The 21,912-nt window shown below is 36.3% G+C and overlaps 1 protein-coding gene across 2 annotated transcripts; it reads left to right on the top strand.

The window, feature by feature from the left end:
* The first annotated feature begins 252 nt into the window (after positions 1 to 252).
* Positions 253 to 21,080, top strand: LOC110370227 (activating transcription factor of chaperone). Of its 2 annotated transcripts, XM_064036753.1 has the most exons (5): positions 253 to 414; positions 4,685 to 4,787; positions 5,050 to 5,183; positions 13,035 to 13,205; positions 19,842 to 21,080. In XM_064036753.1, the coding sequence occupies exons 3-5, from the start codon at positions 5,069 to 5,071 to the stop codon at positions 20,606 to 20,608; spliced, it is 1,053 nt and encodes a 350-aa protein (XP_063892823.1). In that variant the 5' UTR covers positions 253 to 414; positions 4,685 to 4,787; positions 5,050 to 5,068; the 3' UTR covers positions 20,609 to 21,080. The 2 variants fall into 2 exon arrangements, with proteins under 2 accessions (XP_063892823.1, XP_021181649.2); XM_021325974.3 differs by lacking the exons at positions 253 to 414; positions 4,685 to 4,787; positions 5,050 to 5,183 and adding an exon at positions 12,385 to 12,584.
* Positions 21,081 to 21,912: the final 832 nt, after the last annotated feature.

Here is a 21,912-nt window from a genome sequence, read left to right as displayed (position 1 = left end):
ACACGCCTCCCTGAATAATGCCACAAAATGAGCTTTCCTAATCAAATAATAGGTATTTCATACTCTACTATTTTAATTGGGCCCTATTCGAGTATAGATATTTTGTAATATTTATATTTCATGTTAGAATGCAACGCAATATTGGGCATCTATTGCGTCATCAAGTTGTATCATATCGAGTGAGGGCGCTGTTGTCGCAAAAAAGTATTTTTGTTTTCTGGCAACTTCGCGTTTTCGTTCAAGCTTGCTTCCCCCTCCTAACCTTTTCAGGTTCCCCCTTCTATTACTCATCAATGGCTCAAATCTAGTAGACGTGTATATTTGTTTTCCCGTGCTATTATTGCGTTCAAGATGGGTTACTAGTGCCTAAAGTTTGCACACCTGCGTGTGCCGTCACACGATAATAAAAATGTTGTAAGTAGAAGTTATTTATTATGCTTTTTAGTAAAATGTGGTTTCTCTAACAACATTTCCTTTCCCGCTACATTCCAATCAATTAACATAGTATTGTGGGTACAATGGTCCATATATTAACAACTAACTGTAAATGCATTCATTTGTTTAGATATTGTTGAATTATGTAGTTCTGTCATACATCAAATATTGACATAGTTTTACGCCGCTTTCACCAACATCAAGTTGCGCGGGAGATCTATCATTACGACATTCATTTCGTGGAATAAACGGCCATCTGTTCACTAGCTCGCAATCTAGTTTGTTATACATTCACTAGCAAGCTACCAGATCATAACACGGACATAGGGAACAACAAAATATATAGCTTTCTAGCAGCAATCAGTATTTCACCTCAAGATGCAATGGGTTTTCTTGGGAGTGTTTACTATTAAGAAACATTTTCGACGTATTTACTACTATTTTATTGATTTAAAAAAATATATCATCCTTGTTTGCGTTGTAAGAAATCACTAATATTTTATAAAAAATCTTTAAGTTACAATATAATGTTTGGCTATATATATAGTTTAATTGTTTTGTTGCATTATGCTTAGACATTGTTATCTGTTTAACCATAAAAGAGGTGAAAAGTTCATCATTGAGTACCATGTCTGCTATGAATGATGTTCTCAGATGTTCACTAACTAATGGTTTATTTTGAAACTCCTCCGTGTGCATCTATTTATAACCTAAAAATTCTTAAAGAGATTGATTTGTACAGTAGTTGCCATTCTATCTTGAATGAATTACAACTTATCATGTTGGAGGGAAGAACAATTTAATATTATTTTACATTTTATATTTGAGGTTTCTGGACCTACTTTATTGATTCTGAAAATAATTTTTCAAATGAAAGATACAAGTGGTGTGCTGGTTTGGTAGGGTACATCTCAACATGCCATGATAATAGTTTGTTTGTGTATTTCTTTTGATAAGAAGTTTATTTTTAATGATTAACTTGCTTCCATAAATATTTATTTTTATAATCCTTCTTGTTACAACGGGCTTGAATTGAATATAAAATGTGGAGTTTTTATTCCATATATATTTGTGGATATCATACAACGGGATAGCGGTACTAAGTAATGTACTGGTTTCATTTTTAAAACAAATTAAGTACTTATATACTTTATTTTTCACATAACATGCTTGCCTAATACACATCAAATTCCATGTTTGATTTTTATGTTTGCTTATGTCACCCCTTTATTTACTTAAGAAATCAGTTTATCATCTGAAGAGAAAAAAAATGGTATCTTGCAAAAACATATTTATAATTTTAATTGACCAATGTTGTATAGGAGGAAGTAGCTAATAACTGTAATCTTAAATTATCTATAAACAATATAGGTATATTATTGACATTTTAAGAATTATTACGATAAATATGACCTTTTATCTCTTAATATTTATCTCCTAATTCAAAAAAAATGTGTCTGTTGTTCTGCAAGTTATTGAAGTTATTAAATATTATATCAACTTTGATACATCAAGCAGTTCTTCAATTGTTTTCAATTACCTACCATCCTTCTACTGAGCATCAATAACGTAGAACAGTTATTTAACTTTCTGGCATTTTCCACCTCCTGTAAGGCTAATTCAGACAGCAGAAAACAGTACTTGTTAATCCTGTATTAATTGTAGATAACAGCTTAAGTAGTCTAGAGCTGCTAGGTAGATGTAGTTAGGGTTTGATGCCTGAGAAAATGTCTAGTTAATAGGAGATGGGAAATCATTTAATGACCCAATCTCACTGTGGGTGTGGCACGAAAGAGTTCTAGATTCACTGATTAAACCCACACCTCTTTCTGGAGTTCTTAAGTGTGGTGGTTCAGCCAGGGCAGTGGTAACTCCTTCGAACAATTCTGCAATTCTGGCGGACATTGGCTCTTATGATGACTGCTGTTTGAGGAGCCCGTGAAACAAAATGCGCCGCCGAAAGGGGCCTGTCGTCGTTAAATGCGACGAACAGCGAGCAACCCGTCACTCAACGCCTAGCCTACAGACCCGCTTCCACGGTGACCAGGCCGGTAGTCGTCTCTCGACACCTGATGCTCGTGGCGTCTCCCACCCCATATCGTTGCGGTAGCATATTAATTCCAAGATATTTATTGTTAATATAATGTAGACTACCAGTGTTGACGATTATATCCATTACGGTATCAGTCAGCACAAATTATCCACCATCGAAATCGTTTTCATGACTTTCAAATACGGCTATTATTATTTTACAGTTATCATCTACGTAAGTTACTACTACGTAGTCGCCTACCTACTAAGTGGGTGTTTCAAAACTTTGTGCAATCAATGGTTTGTTCATGTTGAAAGTCAATACAATCAACCGTTGTGTTGTGACATAAAGTGAAATATTCTGTTGGTACGTGTCTAGAACGACTATTGAGCTTTCGGTAGAATATTTTTATACAAAATTGGACTGTATTAACTTCGCTGTAAGAATAGGGGAACACAGTAGCTGCGTGCGCTATAATGAATGACGTCAATGGTTTCTACCACACTACGTTGAACAGCGTTTAACGCACTACGTTAACATAATGCCTACTTACATTAAAATATCATGCACCGTATGCTCGTTACTGTATGAACTACAATATGCTGTATAATTAAAAACTTTTCGCTAATCTGTGAAAATAAATGTAATAAATTTTCCTTCTGCATATTAAGGGCCAATCCAAGGTATCCATAAATTAAGTTCAATCGATATTTCCAAATATACTTGCAGGTGCTCATGCACCGTTACTTTGTGGCATAACAACCATGGACAAATTGTTAAATTCCTGCAGTTGTGTTAGTATCATTACAGTAAATGTATTACTTAGCATTTAACGGGTCTACCGCTGGTAGTCAACGCTGCATACTAATGTAAAACCAAGAACATGTTGAATGATTGAAGTAAGCACGTTGTGTGTAGTAATTTACTTGGGCATAGTTTTGTAGTCATGATGATTCAGGTAAAAAATAACGAACACGTTGTCATATAAAGATAAAGAACGTCACACACAAGTAAAAACAACGCCGAGGAGAACCTCGTCCCTTTCAATTATAAGCCGAGTCAAAGACTGTAAAAAATCCTGACCACGCTAAGTACAAATAAACATGACATCATCGCTATAATTGTAATTTCGTTGATAAAAATCGGCTCATATTTTGAATTACATGCTCTTGTTCATTGCATGAGTTCCAAGAAAAACACAGGCATTCCAAGAAGAGGAAAATATAAGCTTTATTTACCGCAAACGTACCGTCTATACACAATTCTATAAGTCGGTACAAAGGTCACTATTGGAGAGTTTCGAGGGATGTTGAAATGCTATAATAACGCTAAGTAGAGTAGTTAATTTAAGTGCGCTATTACTAATACTGTTGCTATGTATTATATTTTCATTAACTCGTAGGTTTATCCCCTTCGTCGATCGATACAGGTGAATGAAACAATGCATGCAAAAAGAGTAAAGTTTCGTTTTTATCAGTGAAGTACGTAATAATCCTCTTGATATCTTATCCTTTGTTTGCGTATATTTATCAATATACTGAGCCAAACATCACAATAGATTCTGCTTCTGATAATATTAATAATACGGCTAAATTAGGCTCTTGCATGACTTAGCATTTTATGTAGGTATATAGCTATGTTTACATGACTCACCATAAGCGTGCGTTAATGGTACTTTGAACCCATTCACGATGGTACTATTTTTGAAGCTTGACTAACATTAAAGACATTTTTTAAATTCTTAGGTAAGAAAATATTTTTTTTTATGGTCTTTAAAGTTATTTTATTCCATTATGCATCGTAATATTACATCAAGTGTCTTTCATGACATAATATAATGTCCAATTTAACTATTGATTGTAATGTTCAGTTTTTTCTATTATCCTCTCAATAGCCTTTCTTTTATTTACTCTCATTACACACTTATTTTGTGAGAGTAGTTCCTAGGATTATGTGCCAGCGAAAAGGTCTCTTCAGCTTTATAAAAACTTATTCTTCTTCTCCATTTCACTCAATCTAAGACATCGGCTTGGACACGGCGCTCCTTCATATCTTTTGCCATTACAACCTGCAATCTAGCCTTGGGGTGGCCCCTATATCAACGACCTGGGATGGAAAGTTGCAATGCCAAATTACCTACGAAGTCTAGTGGCTTTATCATTTGTATGTAAAAACGTTTGTATTCATGAACTAATTTTATGACTTGTAATTTTCCAGTGCCACCATGGCGCCCTCACCGGACAGCTTCGTCCTTCGACAACAAATTCCACCATTTTCATCATCGGACTCTGATCTCGCTGCACTTGTTTTTAATTTTGTGGTAAGTTATGTTATTGTTCTAAAAAAATCCTTCTAGGTCAACAAGGCAACACTTTTTATAGTAAGGCAAAAAAGCTAATGCTACTGCACATAAATTCAAGTACTACCTATTTGCCCCTATCGAAACATTTGGGGGTGATTTTTCACTTTGTTATCTTAAACGATTCTATCACTGGGAAGGTTCACCGGGTCAATACCATATTAAATCAGAAGCATATTTATTTTTGCAATTTGGAGTAAAATGTCAATGTAAAATGTTTCAGAGTTTGCATCTCTCCAAAAATGAGTGCGAGTCTATGGGATCACTTGCCGGCTTCGGCCGGCTCCCTTCTTACTAATGAAGAGTGCTTCATTCTGCTCGATGCCGACATCGAACAGCTCTTCACCGACAATGACGGTATGTACGACTCTGTATAAAAGTGAAAGGACTTACGGCACTAGCATGGTAAATCAGTACTGTTGCGTATGGTCAGTACGTGGCATTGCGCCAATTCGGGAAAACTCGTTTGTAGAATGTGGCCAACATAGGCACATTACACGTGCTGACGGACATAAATGCGTATCAAGCATAAAGAAACATAATACGCAAGTGCATACAATGTTGATATAAATTGTGTTGTATGTTTTAGTAGTTCACGTGTATTTACACAGATGGCGTAGTATTAGTATGTAATAGCTTGACAAGGCAAGCATGTAAAATGATGTACATGTTTTTTATTATTCTTTTTTTCTCTGCTACAACAAAACAAAGTACAAATCATTGTTTTTTTGTCTAGTTTAACCAGTTTTACGATTGTCAGTGAACGACATGTATATTTTATCAGTTATGGTACCCTACTAAGCAAATTAGAAAAATCGACATATGAGTGTTTGTGTGTAGGTGTACAAAAGTGCTCCGTCGGTCGCGAAGGCACGCGTGGAGCACCTTGCTTGAAAGCGCGAGGTGGCTTTAACGGAGTTTCAGACCTAAGAGACCACAAACCCTAGTTTTTAATATCTCTAGGCAATACTGAGAAAAAATTTCGTCAGAAAGACATACGCCCAACAAAGTATTCTGTAAGGGTTCTTTATTTACATACTTTATAGGTCCGGGTAATTTTAAAAAAAGCGGTGAACTTGTTGGTGCTTGATTTGAAATACTAGTTTTAATTTTATGCACAGAATGGTCCAGGAAGAGGCGTAAAAGCCCTTAACATTGATTTCTCACAAGAAAATGCCCCATTAATGTATATTCCCGTTTTTTTTTTTTGGTATGTGTATCATCATCATTTATTTATTGAATAACAATTTTCATTGTATAGAATTCCGTAATATGCACATAAAAATTACAGTAAATTAAGATTAAATATGAATTAATGTCAAAAGATACCAAAAATAAAAATAACTGAGAAATACATTTATGATTTTGTAACATTACTTAGTTACGATATGTGATACCTACAGACATTTTTCTAATAATAATGTAAGTATTTGTGATATCATATATCATTTTGTATAGTTTTCAAGGTTTTTTAAACTATGTTGCAGTTAAAATCATCTATCATGGTGGTCGCACTCGTGATTGCAGTGCACTATTTCGGGTTCGATTCCTGGGTCGGGCCGAAATCGCTTTGTGGGTTTTAGAAATTTTTACATAGCAGTCCGCAGTCTGGAAACTTGGAGTGCACCGAAAAACTCGTAAATGTCGTTCTGCGCTTTATTTCTCTTCGGACTTGCCGGAATGCCGTCCCATCGGGTTATGAGAGTGAGGGTATAGAGAGTGCACCGCTGTCCGCGCAAACTGTGCACCATAATAATGTATGTCTTGCTCAGCTGGCTGATCTCCCTATATGAGAACAGCCGCCGTGGTCAAAATCGTCCATGGACGCCATGAATACCGTAGATGGCGAGGAATCGGACTTAAGTTTGAGTCGACAACTACTATTTCCATAAAAATATAACTTTCGCGACATTCGTGTAGTTTATGGAACATATGTACTAGTCATAATAATTGTGTTATGCTAACAATTATTTCTTAAGCATTTAGAAAAGAGCTTTTGCATAAGCTTCGTACAAAAGCATTGCCAGTTATGTCACGCTGTTTATGAAGTTAATTAGCTATGAATTTAAAAAAGGTTACGATAAAAACAACACTTGTTTGCCACTGGCAGTCATAACAATTTCCCAGTAATTTATAAGGAAAATGAGCAGTTTATTCATAATTACTTGCATTATTAACATATTTTAAAGAATAACCGTCCGTGTTCGTGGATTTTCCAAAATAATAAAATTTTTGTTAACAGCTTAATATTAGTAATTTATTTATTTTGTATTATGTACCTGAAGCCGAAAATCGATCTCAGTGGCGTGCACTTGGAGAGGCCTATGTCCAGCAGTGCACTGCGATAGGCTGATGATGATGATGATGTACCTGATCTATGCAAATAAATTGTTTAATTTGTAACTAGCATTTCGTGGCCAGTTTATGTGGAAGGTATCTAAGTCATCTCTCCAGCGCTTCCTCGATCTTCCTCTAGGTCGCATTCCATTATCCTGTATCCATCTTGTGGTGATCTCAGTGGCCCGCCCGATCCATTACAACTTTGCACTTTTATTGCCCACATCGATTTTGCTGTTCTGTCTTGGATCCGCTTCCTTGGACAATGATGTCCCGTATGTTCAGTAAGGTGCACACTACCTTTAAGGGGGAAGTTTTCGACCAATTTAGATTAAAAGATTGGAGTTTTACTCCTTATCTGCTCAAGCTTTCATTAACCTATTTGATTCAAAGCGAGAATATCACTACTTCAAAATATTGTAATGACTCTGTACAAGCGGTTTTTACCACATTTGAACTAAATTTTATTTTCTTTTCCTTTATATGAATATATCCTATATGCACTGCTCTGTTAAAGTGCAATCTGCTGATTTATCTACTGGCAGATGTGGTGGGGGACAGATATTGTATAACTAAGATAGTGTTAGTTTCTAGTTTCTGTTGGCAACTGCAAAACATAATTTATATAACTTCATGCATGTTTACATCCATGACCTACAGTGCATCTATGCTTTGACGCTGATACGAGAAAATTAGAAAAATGTGTCTGGCTATCAAAGATTAATTAGTGTAGGTTAGTACTGTAGATAAATATTTGCATTGACTGACTTTTTTGACCTACAGTTCTACCTTTGAATATGATATTTGCGAAGAGTTGTTTCACAAAAATCCAGAATCCTAAGGTGGTACCACTTTTTGTCCTGTTAATGACCTGTCTGGTGATGATCTTGAACAAAAAAAAGTTCATTCTTCTTGCGTTACACGGCTTTTAGATTCCAGTCAGCAATACCTACAAGAAAATAGAATGTTCTATGGATTTAATTTAAAACAAAAACAGAAGAGTATTCTGCATTTTTTGTGTCAGGCGGATTTGTCTGTTTCTCTATTGAAGCTCATACATATATGTAGGTCGTACGTACATGTTAATGAAAATAATCATTATCAAATCACGCAACATAAGGTAACTCAGAAAGTAATTGAGCTTAGGTTGTCTTTGTTAGAGATGGCGAATTCATTCAATTTAGCCAGTGCATTTCAAAAAGTAAAAATAGCTTACGTTTTTATTACCAAAGTTAAAATTCAGAAATCAAAGTTTAAGGGTCAATTCACACTGAAAGAGCAGCGGCCGGCAGCGGCCGTAAGAGCACGGAAAATGTAAGAGCGCGGCGCGGTGCGGCGCCGCGCGGCCCGCCGCGCTCACGCTCAATCCCTTGCAATTACGGCCGCTGCCGGCCGCTGCCGGCCGCTGCTCTTTCAGTGTGAATTGACCCTAAGGTTCTAAAAATGTTCACTTTGCAAGTGGCCAATAAGCATCCACTATTTACCCAATGTAAGCCCCACCTACAGTACGCGACTGACATGCGCGAATGCTGCGACATTGCTTTATCATTCTTCTTTTATCGATCACGTTGCTCTAATTAAAAAAAAAATGTGAGTAAAGTCCAAAGTTAACACGTGGACTGGTTTTACTAACGTTGCAAGAAAGTATGAAACATTACCCTCTCCGATCTCTTTTTACCACATACCTACATATTCATTATACATACCTACTATATATCTGTAACGCATAGGGTCTCTGGCGGTATATTCTAGAAATATTTTTTTATGACTTTATAGTCATGTGATGATTAATTATATCCTGCTCTTGGGTGATAATATGATTAATGATGATATTTAAATTATGCTCATAATGATGTTTGATTGAAAACAAAATTTTGATAATAGTAATCAAATCACAAAAACATATTTCTTGTTATCATTAATAGTTTTGAAAATAATAAAGTGTCGACCAAGCTTTTTATGCAGTTAAGATGATATAATGGGGACTGAGTGATTGACACTAGAAATAAAACCGTGCAATACATATTATCATGTTTTGTAAAAAAAGGTTTTCTATTTCGTAGAAAACAATCGATGACTTGAGAAACTATAGATGGATTGTGTAATATACTGTATATGTCTGAAAAAAGTGTATGCCATCAAATAGGAAGCTACAGAAGACCTGTTGCGCCGCCTCCAATCCCCTGCTTGATGAAATGACGAGGATGTTGATTAGAAATGAACCATGGAAAGCGTATGGGATTACATGATCAATTGTATACGCAAAAACAAGAGTCACGTACTTAATTGGTGCGATCCGAGTCAAACGTGTAGATCATCACATGCGTTAATAAACGATGACCTTATTTGGCACCACGAGATAGTGTATGATCTCGGTAATCTATTGAACTATTTTATAGCGGGAATACGTCATTCGTTAACTGCCTTAAATGGAATTTTTGTACTGACTGATAAGTAATAATATAATTTGAACTTATCAAGATTATTTTAATAAAAATGTTATATAAATACACATCGTTATTATTACTTATTTTCAACACAGCTTCATGATGACTTATTTGTTTCATCTAGGGACTGAAAATAGATAAACATGATGACTATATATTATGTAAACAGTCCATTAATTATGTTGGTGTTATTCTCGTCCCTTCTTAGCCATCTACGTCCAAAGCAAACTCGAGCATGCGGTGCACTATTTATATTGTTGTTAAAATAGTCTCACAAAAGGTAGGTGCCTATAGTGTTATTTCTTACGTTAGTGTCGGTCATACTTCTAGAATATTCCTTGAGTCAACGTGGGCGGTTCAAAGTTGTGTTAATTTGTTATATAACCAGCCACATCTCCCTTGAGTTGTCGACGTAACATCCTGGAGTGTAGGTTTATCATAATTCGCTCTATTGTTATCAGTATCCATAATTATCTCGCGTGACCGTTTGACACAACTCGTATAATTAATGTGGTTTATTCCTGACGCGAGAGCACCCCCACGAACTCACCTCATGCACAAAGATAATGTGTTAGGTCAATATGATTATAATAATATTCCAGTCACGGTAATATATTTAATGTTATTAGGTACCGATTATTGCCTGGCTATTGCTGGATGTTTATGTACAGGGTGTTTGGACTACAATAAGAAAATGAACTAGTATAGTACTTACATACCTTTAAAACCATTAATACCGAAGTTCTCCCATTTTTAATGACTTCAACTTCAACATTTTGCAATAAATTGCAAAGCAAGTCAACTCAAAGTCAAGTTAGACACCTACACACCAAATTGTTAGGGAAAAATTGGGACGGGTCTTAATAAGAAGGAAATTATTATCATAATGGATTTTCCGTCTAATGATTTAAACTAACAGAGGTCTACTCTTCTACGCTGTCCTAAAAAAACAAAAAGGCAATTTTCTCTTAATATTTTTTTTTAAGAACTTTGCAAAAGAAAACAATTAGATATAATTTTTGACACAAAAACAATTTCACCAATAATTCTGGGTCAGTTTGTATATAATATAATCTAGTCTCACACACCCTATATGAACATTCTGAAAGTAATTGTAAAGCCCAAAGTAACTTTTCGCGCGGACGTAGTCAAATCTGAAATCTGGTAGTATGTACAAATTCTGACAATAAATAAGAATTTGTCAAAATGGTGAAAAAACTTACCTGAATGAGGAGCAAAAGCCCTTCCACTTCTAACGATGCAAATAGAGGTTGTGTTCGCTAGGTAGATAGATAATTATTACATAAAAACTTAAGACAATACTCAAGCAAATATGTATTATTACTATCACATTTATAATCACGATAATTTGAGTATATACTCAGGCTCTAGAGATGAAGCCGTTAACCACACCCCAACCTTACTCTATATTACCTCACCTCTATAATAATATTGATAGATCTACTTATTTAATGTTCTTGAATAAACCAAGATAAAAATATCTATTCACATGATTTTTAATATAAACAAAAGAAAGGAACTTTACTGGTTGCTATGTTAAATACGTGGGTGTGTCTTGATAATCACTTGCTTGGTTAGTGACTGTAGTTTGGCGATAAGAACCACGTCATGAGGCATCTTCTAAAAACATATTTGTCTTGAGTTACTGGCCTCTGCTCATGTTTTCAATTGCATATCGCCTGTTTGCTAGTTTCCATTATTTATCTTGTTTCCAATGAAAATATGTTTTGACATTTAATTTTATAACATGTTGTTTGTCTTGAGCTGCATGCGGAATATTACGGACTTAAGGCGTGGTTTATTTTTGTTTAAAAATAAATATTTATTTAATTTCCCTGTTCAAACAAAACCAACCAAAACTTCCACCTTATGTTTTGGTATCTAATTTTAGCAATTACTACATTATTTACTATTTGATAAACATTATAAGGTAGACAAGCGTCTGTAAATCCCAAATTCCGCATGTTATCTCGCGACATCATATGAAAACGTGCAAATTACTACAGGTGCGATTCACATTGAATGGAGGGATGAAAAGTAGCTAAGAAATGTTTATTACACCTCTTTAAAAGGTCAAAATCGATAGATAAAGTAATCTGATTACACTACTTTTAAGAACTCTTATAAACGTTAAGCTAACATTAAGCTAATGTTAAGTTAACGTTATGTAAGTTGATGCAAAACTCAATTTTAGGATGTAACAGATTTTTAATGAAGAGAAAAACAAACTTGAAGGAGTGTTTGGTCCCTAGATTTAGCTTTTATGTGGCACAGCATTTTTCTTTTGATACAAGATCCTATATTAAAAATATTAGTAGGAATCGGTCACGTATTTTGAAAAAAGAAAAAAAAAATCTTTGCTACTTCGATCTTCAGTCAGAATCAGTCATATACATATTATCTCTGAAAAATATCGGCTGGCCATTTAGCATATCATCAACTCAAAAGCTTTTAAACAAGCTTATCTCCTTTTTTAAAATCTGTATGATATTAAAATTTTAACAATATGAATAGGAAAAAAAATACTGAATGTAAGAATCTAACGTGACCCTAATGTTATATCAACGCAATCTTAAAAAAATAAGACATAAATGAACAATGTAAAGATGTTTTTATAATAACACAAATGATTGTTGTGACATTATCGCTTAAGATTTAAAGCATCACGACATCTGGGCGTTACTTTGACGTAATATCGTGCGACAGATATCGTTCATATATATATTGACGTCTTCTCTCTTCGCACTGTATTTTGTACATCACTTATCTAAGCTACTTACCTTGAAGCTTCTTCGACTTGCTCATTCGCATTGCTCTAATTATTTCAATTAATTATTTTCGATAAATATCGGTTCTGTTTTGTGTCTGAATCATAATTGTGCAAAAATGTGTTGTTATAAAAATAACGGAATGTGTGACCTCTGTAGGGAATTCCAGTTATCGCTGCTACAAAGTAAGAACTAATATTAAGCTAGATGTCAAGTAAACTTAGTCAGTATTTGAGAATTAAATTATTATTTTAAAGCTTAAAATAATTAAACGGCATTTAACTTAAGTTTCAAATTTAACTTAACACATCAATATTTTATATTTTTTTCATCTACTGTTTATAGTTCTGGGTTAATAAAATATTGCAAAATAACTTAAACAAATGATAAAAACAGTTGAATGAAGATGAACAAGCAAATTATTATACATCTTTGTTTATTATTGCGCAATATTCCAAATGTAATCCGTACTTTGACTATTTTATCGAATCAACTTAATTATACATTGAAGTTAAATTGACTTCTGCGTTAACTTTTAGCATATAAGTTCTGAGAATACCCGTAGGGTGCTGCATCTGATTAACAGTTGTTTTGTATTTTTATGTATTTTTAAGCATATCCTCCATTGTTCACAGATCTGCTTAAAACCTTCCCGACTGCTGCTCCCAAGACGGAGTACGACAGCTACCACCTCCAAGACGACGTGTCCGCGAGTCTGTACCCACCATCTCCGCCGGAGATCAAGCCCAGCCGCGCTGAGCTTGCCAACGATCTCCTGCAGCAGCTAGACACCAACTGCAAACAAGGTAACACTTCATTCTTATTTCATTTCACAGTTCCAAATAGATTAATAAGGATTTGGCCAAGTTCCTAACATTTCAATAAATAATATCAGCATAAGCTCAAGGAAAGATAGCTTATATCCGCAGTACGTAAAACAATTTTAGGGTCTGGTCAATGGCAATGGTAGCACTTCATATCGTAACGACATTCTGTTTATAAAGATAGGCTGTTTCCTAATAGGAAAGTGTCTTTCGGCACGGTCAGAGTTAAGATGAGTAAATCCCATCATTAACAAATGTCAATTATCACGGGAGCTTTAGAGAGGTTTAGCAACATTACACACTACAGCCATATGGCAGCATATTTATGTAGTATAAACTGGAGGATGTCTTCTTCGTTTAAAGCTTCTCAGCTTTTGAGCTAAGCTGTTTGATCTGATTTTTATGCCTTTCAAAATTAATAAATATCGTACTTTCAACGGAACGTCTTATAACATCGAGCTCAAACTGTTTTGGTGTATCTTTGATCGACAAATAAATGATCATTTTAAAGAGATGGTATTAAAAGTATATTGCTTGCTATATATGTATACAGTTTAGGGCTTTATAGGGTTCCATAGCCATATTCGTTGTTCAGCTGTCACCAGGTGGGGTATCCTATGAATCTTGATAGTTAAAAAATCGATGATATATTTCTGTTGCCGCTATAATAACGAATACTGTTAGTAAGTTAGAATAAAATAGATATTTTAGGGATGATCCTTTTCTGCGCTAGTTTGACTCACATTTGGCTGGGCTTTGGAACTGATTAATTTTCACATCATGTTGATGATTGTATAAGTAAGAAATTATTATTGCTTTTTATTAATGATGCTTATGCTTGCTTATGTATCTAAAAACCAGTGAATGGTACGGTACGGGTACAGGAAGGAAAACAAAATACGATTTTAAAGACTTATCATAAGAAAATCAAGTATTAAAATCAGAAAGGGCGTGAGGTGGGCTGCGTTGCGTTAATTGCGATATAATGACGCACTCTTCATATGAAAAGTTCCCAAACAGATAGTAGGTAGTACCTAAGGACAGGTAAAATATTAAAACTTGTCCTGTAAAAAATGACGGAGTATACAATTCGATTAACAATTAACATTCTGCTTGCAATATTACATGTACCATCATCTCCAATCAAAAGTGCATCTAATTAGGAATAGTCTCAAGTTTCTTTTATATAAATTGGATACTGCATACTTACTTATCTTAAATTTTAAACCATTTATTTAGCCACGCATGCATAATTTTAACATAACAAAAGCGTAGTAATTGAAAAAGCATATCATTTACACCCACATGAAATTGTTCAAAGAACATAAAAAAAGAGTTTGCACGAAGAGAAAAAAAGGTTTTAAAAGTGACCGATGATGTGATTCAAGAATTTTATAATGGACTTATTTTATATATGACTGCCTATAGTGGTCGCAAGCGCGACTGCTGTGCTCGAGGTCTCGGGTTCGATTCCCGGGTCGGGCCGAAATCGCTTTGTGGGTTTTCTTAAACTTTCACAAAGCAGCCCGTAGTCTGGAAGTTGGTGATTGATTCACCCGTGCGTCGGAGAGCACGTAAATGTCGGTCCTGCGCCAGATCTCTTTCCGGTCATGTCGGATTGCCGTCCCATCGGGTTATGAGAGTGAAGCAATAGGGAGTGCACCTGTGTCTGCGCAAATGCTCGTGCACATATACATATACATATATGTCCTGCGCAGCTGGTTGATCTCCTTAAATGAGAACAGCCGCCGTGGCCGAAATCGGCCGTTGACGCCATTATTAATGGACTTATAACTAATAATTTTTCTTTCTAATGTATCGTTCTGTGCTGATCAGAAGCTGATCTTTAAAACTTTAGTTGAGCTCAGCTTAGGCCTGCAAGAGGGAAATAACTGATTTAAACTAGGATGCAGATAACTAAAATATAGTCTTAGTTTATGGCGAAATGACGTGCATGCACGTAAAGTGAACGCGCGAATGCGTCAATTTGACTTTTTGTTTGCTTTACATCAAAGCGTATTTTGGGTGCGCATGATTTCATAATGGAATATGGGAAATATCGCCATCAATTGGTTCAATGTGCCTCAAGGTGCTTTCTTAGCTTTATTTGCAGGCCAGTGTCGCATTCGTTAGTGTCATCATCATCTTCATCTCAGCCATAGGACGTCCACTGCTGAACGTAAGCCTCCCCCTTTGATCTCCACAGATACCTGTTGGAGGCGACCTGCATCCAGCGTCTTCTGGCGACCTTTATAAGGTCGTCTGTCCACCTCGTTGGTGGACGTCCACCTCGTTCGTTAGTGTGGTTCTTTTGAAATTATCTTTAGGAAATCTAGAGTCATTAAGGTCAGAAATTCTGCCTTGAATGAGCCTGACGTTCAAAGGTCATATTCTCAAACAGGAAAAAAGATTTTAAGTAGATACCAGAAGTTATTTATAATAAAGCTTAATTAATTGATTGAAGCTATGTTCAGTTATCAAACTAGATATGGTCACTTATTGATACCCTTACGTGATACCGAGGTTTGACACACCTCTAGCACTACTTGTCACTATTTGTTTGCGTGATCGTTACAGTTTTTATCAACGTTTGCTAATTAGCAATTAAAGTTGATAATGCACTGGGATAGCTCGGCCAATCCAATAGACTGTGGCGTATCGGGAATGTGTCCGATTGGATAGAGTAATTTGGTTGATGTAGCCAATCCGGCAAATAATGACGTACTTGTAGCACATGTGATTGGTTAACGCAACCTCATCGTGGCTCATTCATTGGCTAGGGTAGCTATTGTAAATCAAGGGGCTTAGTCCGTTATCTGCTATGCCACGAATAATATTTCGTTCAAACATTGTTATCTAAAGTGTTCGCGAAATAACTTTAAAAGCTTATTTCATAGTTTCGCTTTTGATGACATGAATATGATGAAAGACAAATTGAAACAAACGTATGTTTACCATACGATTTGGTTTTAAATTAGTTCATGAGGCAGTTCGTTCTGGAAAAATCGTGAACACAGCCTCCAAGAAAATAACCTACCGATGCAAGGAAACTTATGTGTTAAGGAAAAGAAAATGTCGGTTCACGTGAATGATTTGATTCGCATACCACTACATTTTATCGTTTATCGGAACAACGTCAACATTTCGGATATAAGTTTTTAATTAAATGCATGAGTTACACAAATGTTAAAACATTTGTGTTATGGCCTAGAAATTGATATGAATTGGAGGATGAAGGAATTCAATTTAAAAAACCGTAGATAACCTGTAGCAAAGTTTCGAAATTCAGTGGAACAATTTCAAAGTATTTAATTAGAAAGGCAGGCTCAATGAGCGCAGGTTGTTGCACCGCTGTGTCGGAACCGTCAGCAGTCGAGGCTTCCATCAATAACACTTACATACGTAACGTCAGCTACTATACATATTATGAAGGCGATATTACGAAAGCACCGGTGCATAACTTTATTCATGGCGCCAAACAAAACTCAGAATTGTATTTGATTAGCTCATTTTTGTTAGAGTTTTAGCCTATCGTTTAACTTTAATTTTTATTAATTCCCTTCGATTATGGAATCAGGGAGTAAATGCACCAAGATATCTGCCTGCTCCTAGTGTAATATAAAAGTTCATAGCCACACTGCGTCGAATTGAGCGCAGTAGAAGTTGTCATATATTCATACATTTATATTTGATGCTTGTATGTTGATTAGGCAGCGAAGTGAAAATGTGAACGCAGCGTTGCACATTGTTGCTTTATTTATATGTAGCGGGCGAGTAGTGGGGAAAGGCGCGGGGGTCTGTGGCCGGGCGACTGCGCGCGCGCTCAGTAGTACCTTGTGCCGCGTCGCGTTTGCTGGTGATCGCTTTCTGTTTTGTAACCCGTGACAATAAATTCGATTCGAGGAGCACATTTCGAGCGCTCGCGCTCTCCTCTTAACCTATGTCTGCCACCGTCGATGCGCTGTCTGGACGCCGTTAGAATGAAGTGCCACTATCGTTGCATCTGGAATAAAGAGATAGTTTTCAATTCACAAAAGCTTGTTAAAAGACGTTAGATTTAAGGCTTGGCCCTTGGATCTTCACCGACGACTATTGCTCACACCACGAGGATTCCAGTTTTTACCACTGCCTATATAATCGTTTTAAAGTTATCGTTAGAACCGTATTGTAGCAGTAAGGACATTTAAGGACATTCTTGTTTGGGATAGAAAAGCAGTTTGTATAACATAATTGGACTTCGTGATGGCTCTGGCAGATATGTATGTTGGTAGGTGGTTTCAGAATTTTATTTTCTTAGTTTTAAAAATAGCAACTATGTATTTATTAATTAGTAACCCTGAGTAAATCTGGCGGAAAGGCGATCTCAAGGTCTGAATGCTCTAGTAAACTGGAGTTTTTTTCTTTCTTTGTTTTGATCTTTATGTCATTGAAGGTCTACTCTGCTAGTTTTTGTGTGGTAAGTTGATAAAACAGTGTTCAGCTCGAATGTTTACTCCAATTAAGTAACTGGACACATTAACGATTCGATTTGGAGCGATAACCGAACTGCGCAACAAACTTGTTTGTTTGTATAACAACATGGATACAGTTCAAGCTTCACTTTGCCGGAAACATTATGACGTACCGATCTACTTATCAATTAAAATAATGTCTTCAGGATTCCTACACAATGTACCAGTCTCTAGGATCTAAACAATATAATACAATTAATATTAGAAACTAGTAAACAAATATTTGTTTCATGACTGTTAAATACATAATGTCATACATGATTCTAAAATGGTTTAATATGTTGCCGTAGCTAATTTGTTATTTATCAAATCAGCATTCATGGCTGGAATTTATATTCCTTTGCACATTTAATATGCCATAGCCTGCTGGTTGTGGTCCAAGTTATGAAAGAGAGCGGAATAAAAGTATTAACTACTAATCTTGGAAAGCAATTCACTGAAAAGTATGCACCGAAGTTTATAGTCTATGCTATATATTATTTTTGTTATGATTTCTGTTCGTAAATTCTCGAAGAACAGTTCAGCATCCAAGAATAGCTGTTTACTGATAACTTGGACCGTGTTTTACTGATAAACCAGTTCGCGCACAAGGCGGCCTCGCTTGCTCGCTCGCCCAATAATTAAAGCAACTTATTGACCACTTGTTTCCATTCCTACACATTGATACAGATACGACCTACCTATACACCTTTCGAATGTAGGATAAATAGTTATCTTGGCACGTATTGTAAACGTGACAAAATTAAGTTCGTTTTACTTTCATTGCCTTGGTCCGATTTATTTTTCATTGTATTTTTATTGAACAGCGTCCTCCACTGCTTGTTGGTATGTTTCAATCCAATCCGTCGAATGTTTGACGTCATATTTTAGGCATCTAATGATAGGATGTCCTGCACCTGAGTCCTGAATATAAGTATGCAACATCCGACGTGCGGATGTCTGATAGTTAACTTTATGTTGATTGCGAATAAAACTAGTACCGTTAAACTAATTCGGTGTAGAAACATATTCAGTATTCTAAAACAGTTATAAAAAGCCTGATACAAGACAACATTATGATAACAAGGTCGAATTCGCTATTTAAATTTTTTCATCATGGAATGTTTTTTAGATTTTTTTTCCTGTGATGGTGGCAGATTTGGTCACAAACAAGTTTTAAATAAGATGTTGACAGCGCAGTGGTGAACTTATCTAGTGATTTGCTATCGAGGGCGCGGTGTCACCGAACTCTGATTGTGCAGGTTTATCTGGGGTCAGGGTGTTGCAGTCGTCCGAACTGACTGCTTCAGATATTTGTTGCCAACTTAACGATTCTATTAACGTCTACAATATTTACAAAAAATAATAGAGATCAAATAAACAGTGTTGTTCTTTTCTCCTCATAAGGTCTGAGAAACCAATATGAACAATTACGTCCAATTGATTGTTGATTGCGCTGCCTCGTCGGTCTCGGATCGCCGTCCATTGCGCTCAAATTCTTCATAAATCAGTGTCTACTTTTACATTTGATACAAAGTCATTGCTATCAGTTAACTTTCTTAGTTAGGTACATTGAGAAATAATATAAGATTAAGAATCACAAATTGCAATGAAACTTGATGTAGCAGCCGATGACTTTGATGTCACTTTTCTATAAATAATCATATCTGTAGATAATATTGTGGTCCACGAGCCAAAGTGGCAGATGATTGTGCCTTGTTTAATAATGGACATTTAATAAGGTATAAATAGAGTAATTAATGATCGAACAATGGCCCATCACTTGTTCGGGCGCCTGCGTGCAACATGAGATTGTGTTTATTTAGTTCAGGGTGGATATCTACTTTGCATTTTTGCTTACGTTGTAGTTCTAATATACCGACGCCTTTGACTGGAATTATTTATTATTTCGCATAATTTGATCATATTCAACGACTGTGGAATTTTCCTATCAGAGCTGTTACATTGATTACATTGAATAGCAAAATCTTGAAACAGTTATGGATATTTATAAAATTTTATTATTCATAGAAGCAAACCGGTTTTATACTATTTTATTCATTTTAAAGTATGTATGTACTGTAATTTTGTAATTCACAAATTAAACTCATTATTTCTTTCTTTACAGAGAATATTTTCTCCAATTGGCTAGAGGAAAAATCGGAGCTTCCCATTTTTGAGAACATCTCGCAAGTACCGGAGCGCGTAGAGCCGACTCCTCCGGTGTCGCTGCCGATTGTACCGACGTTCTCCGCGCCGCAGCACACCGAGGATCTCCTGCGGGAGTTCGAGACTGTCTATGGCGCCGTAGAGCTGACGCACCTCACGCCGCCCCAGAGCCCCCCGGGGCCTGCGACTCAATTGCTCTTAAGTTACGCTCAACAAGCGCAATGCGCCCCGTTCGCGCCCGCTCTGCCTCTTGTGCCGACCCAAGACCAGTGGCCCGTCGTGACCGCGCCCGCGCCCCTGGCCGAGCCAGCGCCGCACTACGACTGCGGGTACGAGGACGTCGAGGAGCTCGTCCGTCACCGCGCCGCGCAGCTCGCCTCTCCGCAGCACTCCGGAGGCAGTGCTAGTGTATCTCCACAATCTTCCCCGCCATCGTCGCCGCGCTCGTCGTGCACTGACGACGAGTGGTCGTCCTCCTCCAGGCCCAAGCCATACTCGCGCCCCTCTGACGACCGCCGCTCCCGCAAGAAGGAGCAGAACAAAAATGCGGCGACGCGTTACCGCCAGAAGAAGAAGGCAGAGATCGAAGACCTTCTCAATGAGGAACAACAGATGCGCGAGCGCAATTCCAAACTCAGCGACAAGTGTTCCGACTTGCAGCGCGAAATCCGTTATCTAAAAGGATTAATGCGCGACCTTTACAAGGCTAAAGGTCTTATCAAATAAACCTCCACCGCCGCCACCTCCAGAGATCGGATACTGTCAATATGGCGCGACACAGAAGCGCGCATTGTGAACACTGTTTCATACAGAAGTTGTGGAAGTAACGTATATTTTTGATGATAATATTAACATTAAGAAGTATAGATATTATTTGTATCACAGATAAGCAGATTTTAAGTCATCGAGCAGTTTGAATCATTTTAATCATTAGTAGAGGGATACAAAATAACACCATCAGAGAAAAAGGTGGCGCCCTTTCATATCTTTTATTTTTCTTTCATTTTACAGGATAGGTCGCATTCATTGTAATGAAAATATGAATTGTACATTCGCATTCGCGACAGCACTGTACACTCTAGTTAACACCTTTTAAATCAATTATTTGTAAATCTAATCATTTATTTGCATTTTATTGTCATCTTATGAATTTTTGATGTTTTATGTTTTCATACAATATATGGAATGCGACGGCGTACTATTGTTGTTTAATTTAATCACTGAAATTAGTTTCGCAGAAAAAATTACGACGCCAATTGGGAGGATAACATTATTAAAATGTTAACGATTGTTAGAGGTTCCTGATAATCGACTTGCATAATAGTAGCTGACCTCAATAATGCACAATAACTCTAATTATATCGGTACTGAATTATTTATGAAGCGTTAGAAACTTGCTAACTATTTTTAGAATCTTGTAACAATTTTGCTACTTGTGATTACTTATTAGGCACTATTTATAAATATCAAAACTTACTATTAGTAAACATCGACAGTTCCTTAACACGCAGTACATCAAACTAAAGCATATTTGCCATCATTATGAAACAATTTCCTAATTGATATGTTGTAAGTACCTACCTACTATAAGAACCTTATAGAGGTATATTATTATAGAGAATACCTAATAGAGGTTCTCCTTATATATTTTATCCAAGAGTACTATGCAAATTTCGTCTGCGTCAGGTCCGCCGTCACAAATCACCGATCCTCTTGAAATACATATAGAGAGTTGCTACCTAATTGCTACCAGCCACCATTAGTTGCTACCAATTGCTACCCTCGTGGTTTTGAAGATATTCAGCATCCTAAGGTGAATTTAAAATTTAAAGCATAAAAAACACGATAGAGTCAAGAAAGTATTTAAGGAATTGTTAATGGTTAAAATCGCTACACATCGGCTACAAAATTATATACTAGTCTGCAATGAGACCCTCCAGTTTTCATTCATCAGCGTTTTGTTTTCCAATTAAGTTCTTCGAAGATGGACAGGAAATGCTGAATGTTTTCCGAACAATACAATGGCCAAG

The sequence above is a fragment of the Helicoverpa armigera genome, chromosome 11 (assembly GCF_030705265.1).
Source record: "Helicoverpa armigera isolate CAAS_96S chromosome 11, ASM3070526v1, whole genome shotgun sequence".
Taxonomy (NCBI): Eukaryota; Metazoa; Arthropoda; class Insecta; order Lepidoptera; family Noctuidae; genus Helicoverpa; species Helicoverpa armigera.
This window is presented reverse-complemented; position numbering and strand designations above follow the sequence as displayed.

What these genes read in the sequence shown, in the direction of transcription:
- LOC110370227 (XM_064036753.1), top strand. Translation starts at nt 5,069, where the DNA reads ATGAGTGCGAGTCTATGGGATCACTTGCCGGCTTCGGCCGGCTCCCTT. An exon ending in GCTCTTCACCGACAATGACG is followed by an intron (nt 5,184 to 13,034) that starts GTATGTACGACT and finishes CATTGTTCACAG; the next exon opens with ATCTGCTTAAAACCTTCCCG. An exon ending in AGACACCAACTGCAAACAAG is followed by an intron (nt 13,206 to 19,841) that starts GTAACACTTCAT and finishes CTTTCTTTACAG; the next exon opens with AGAATATTTTCTCCAATTGG.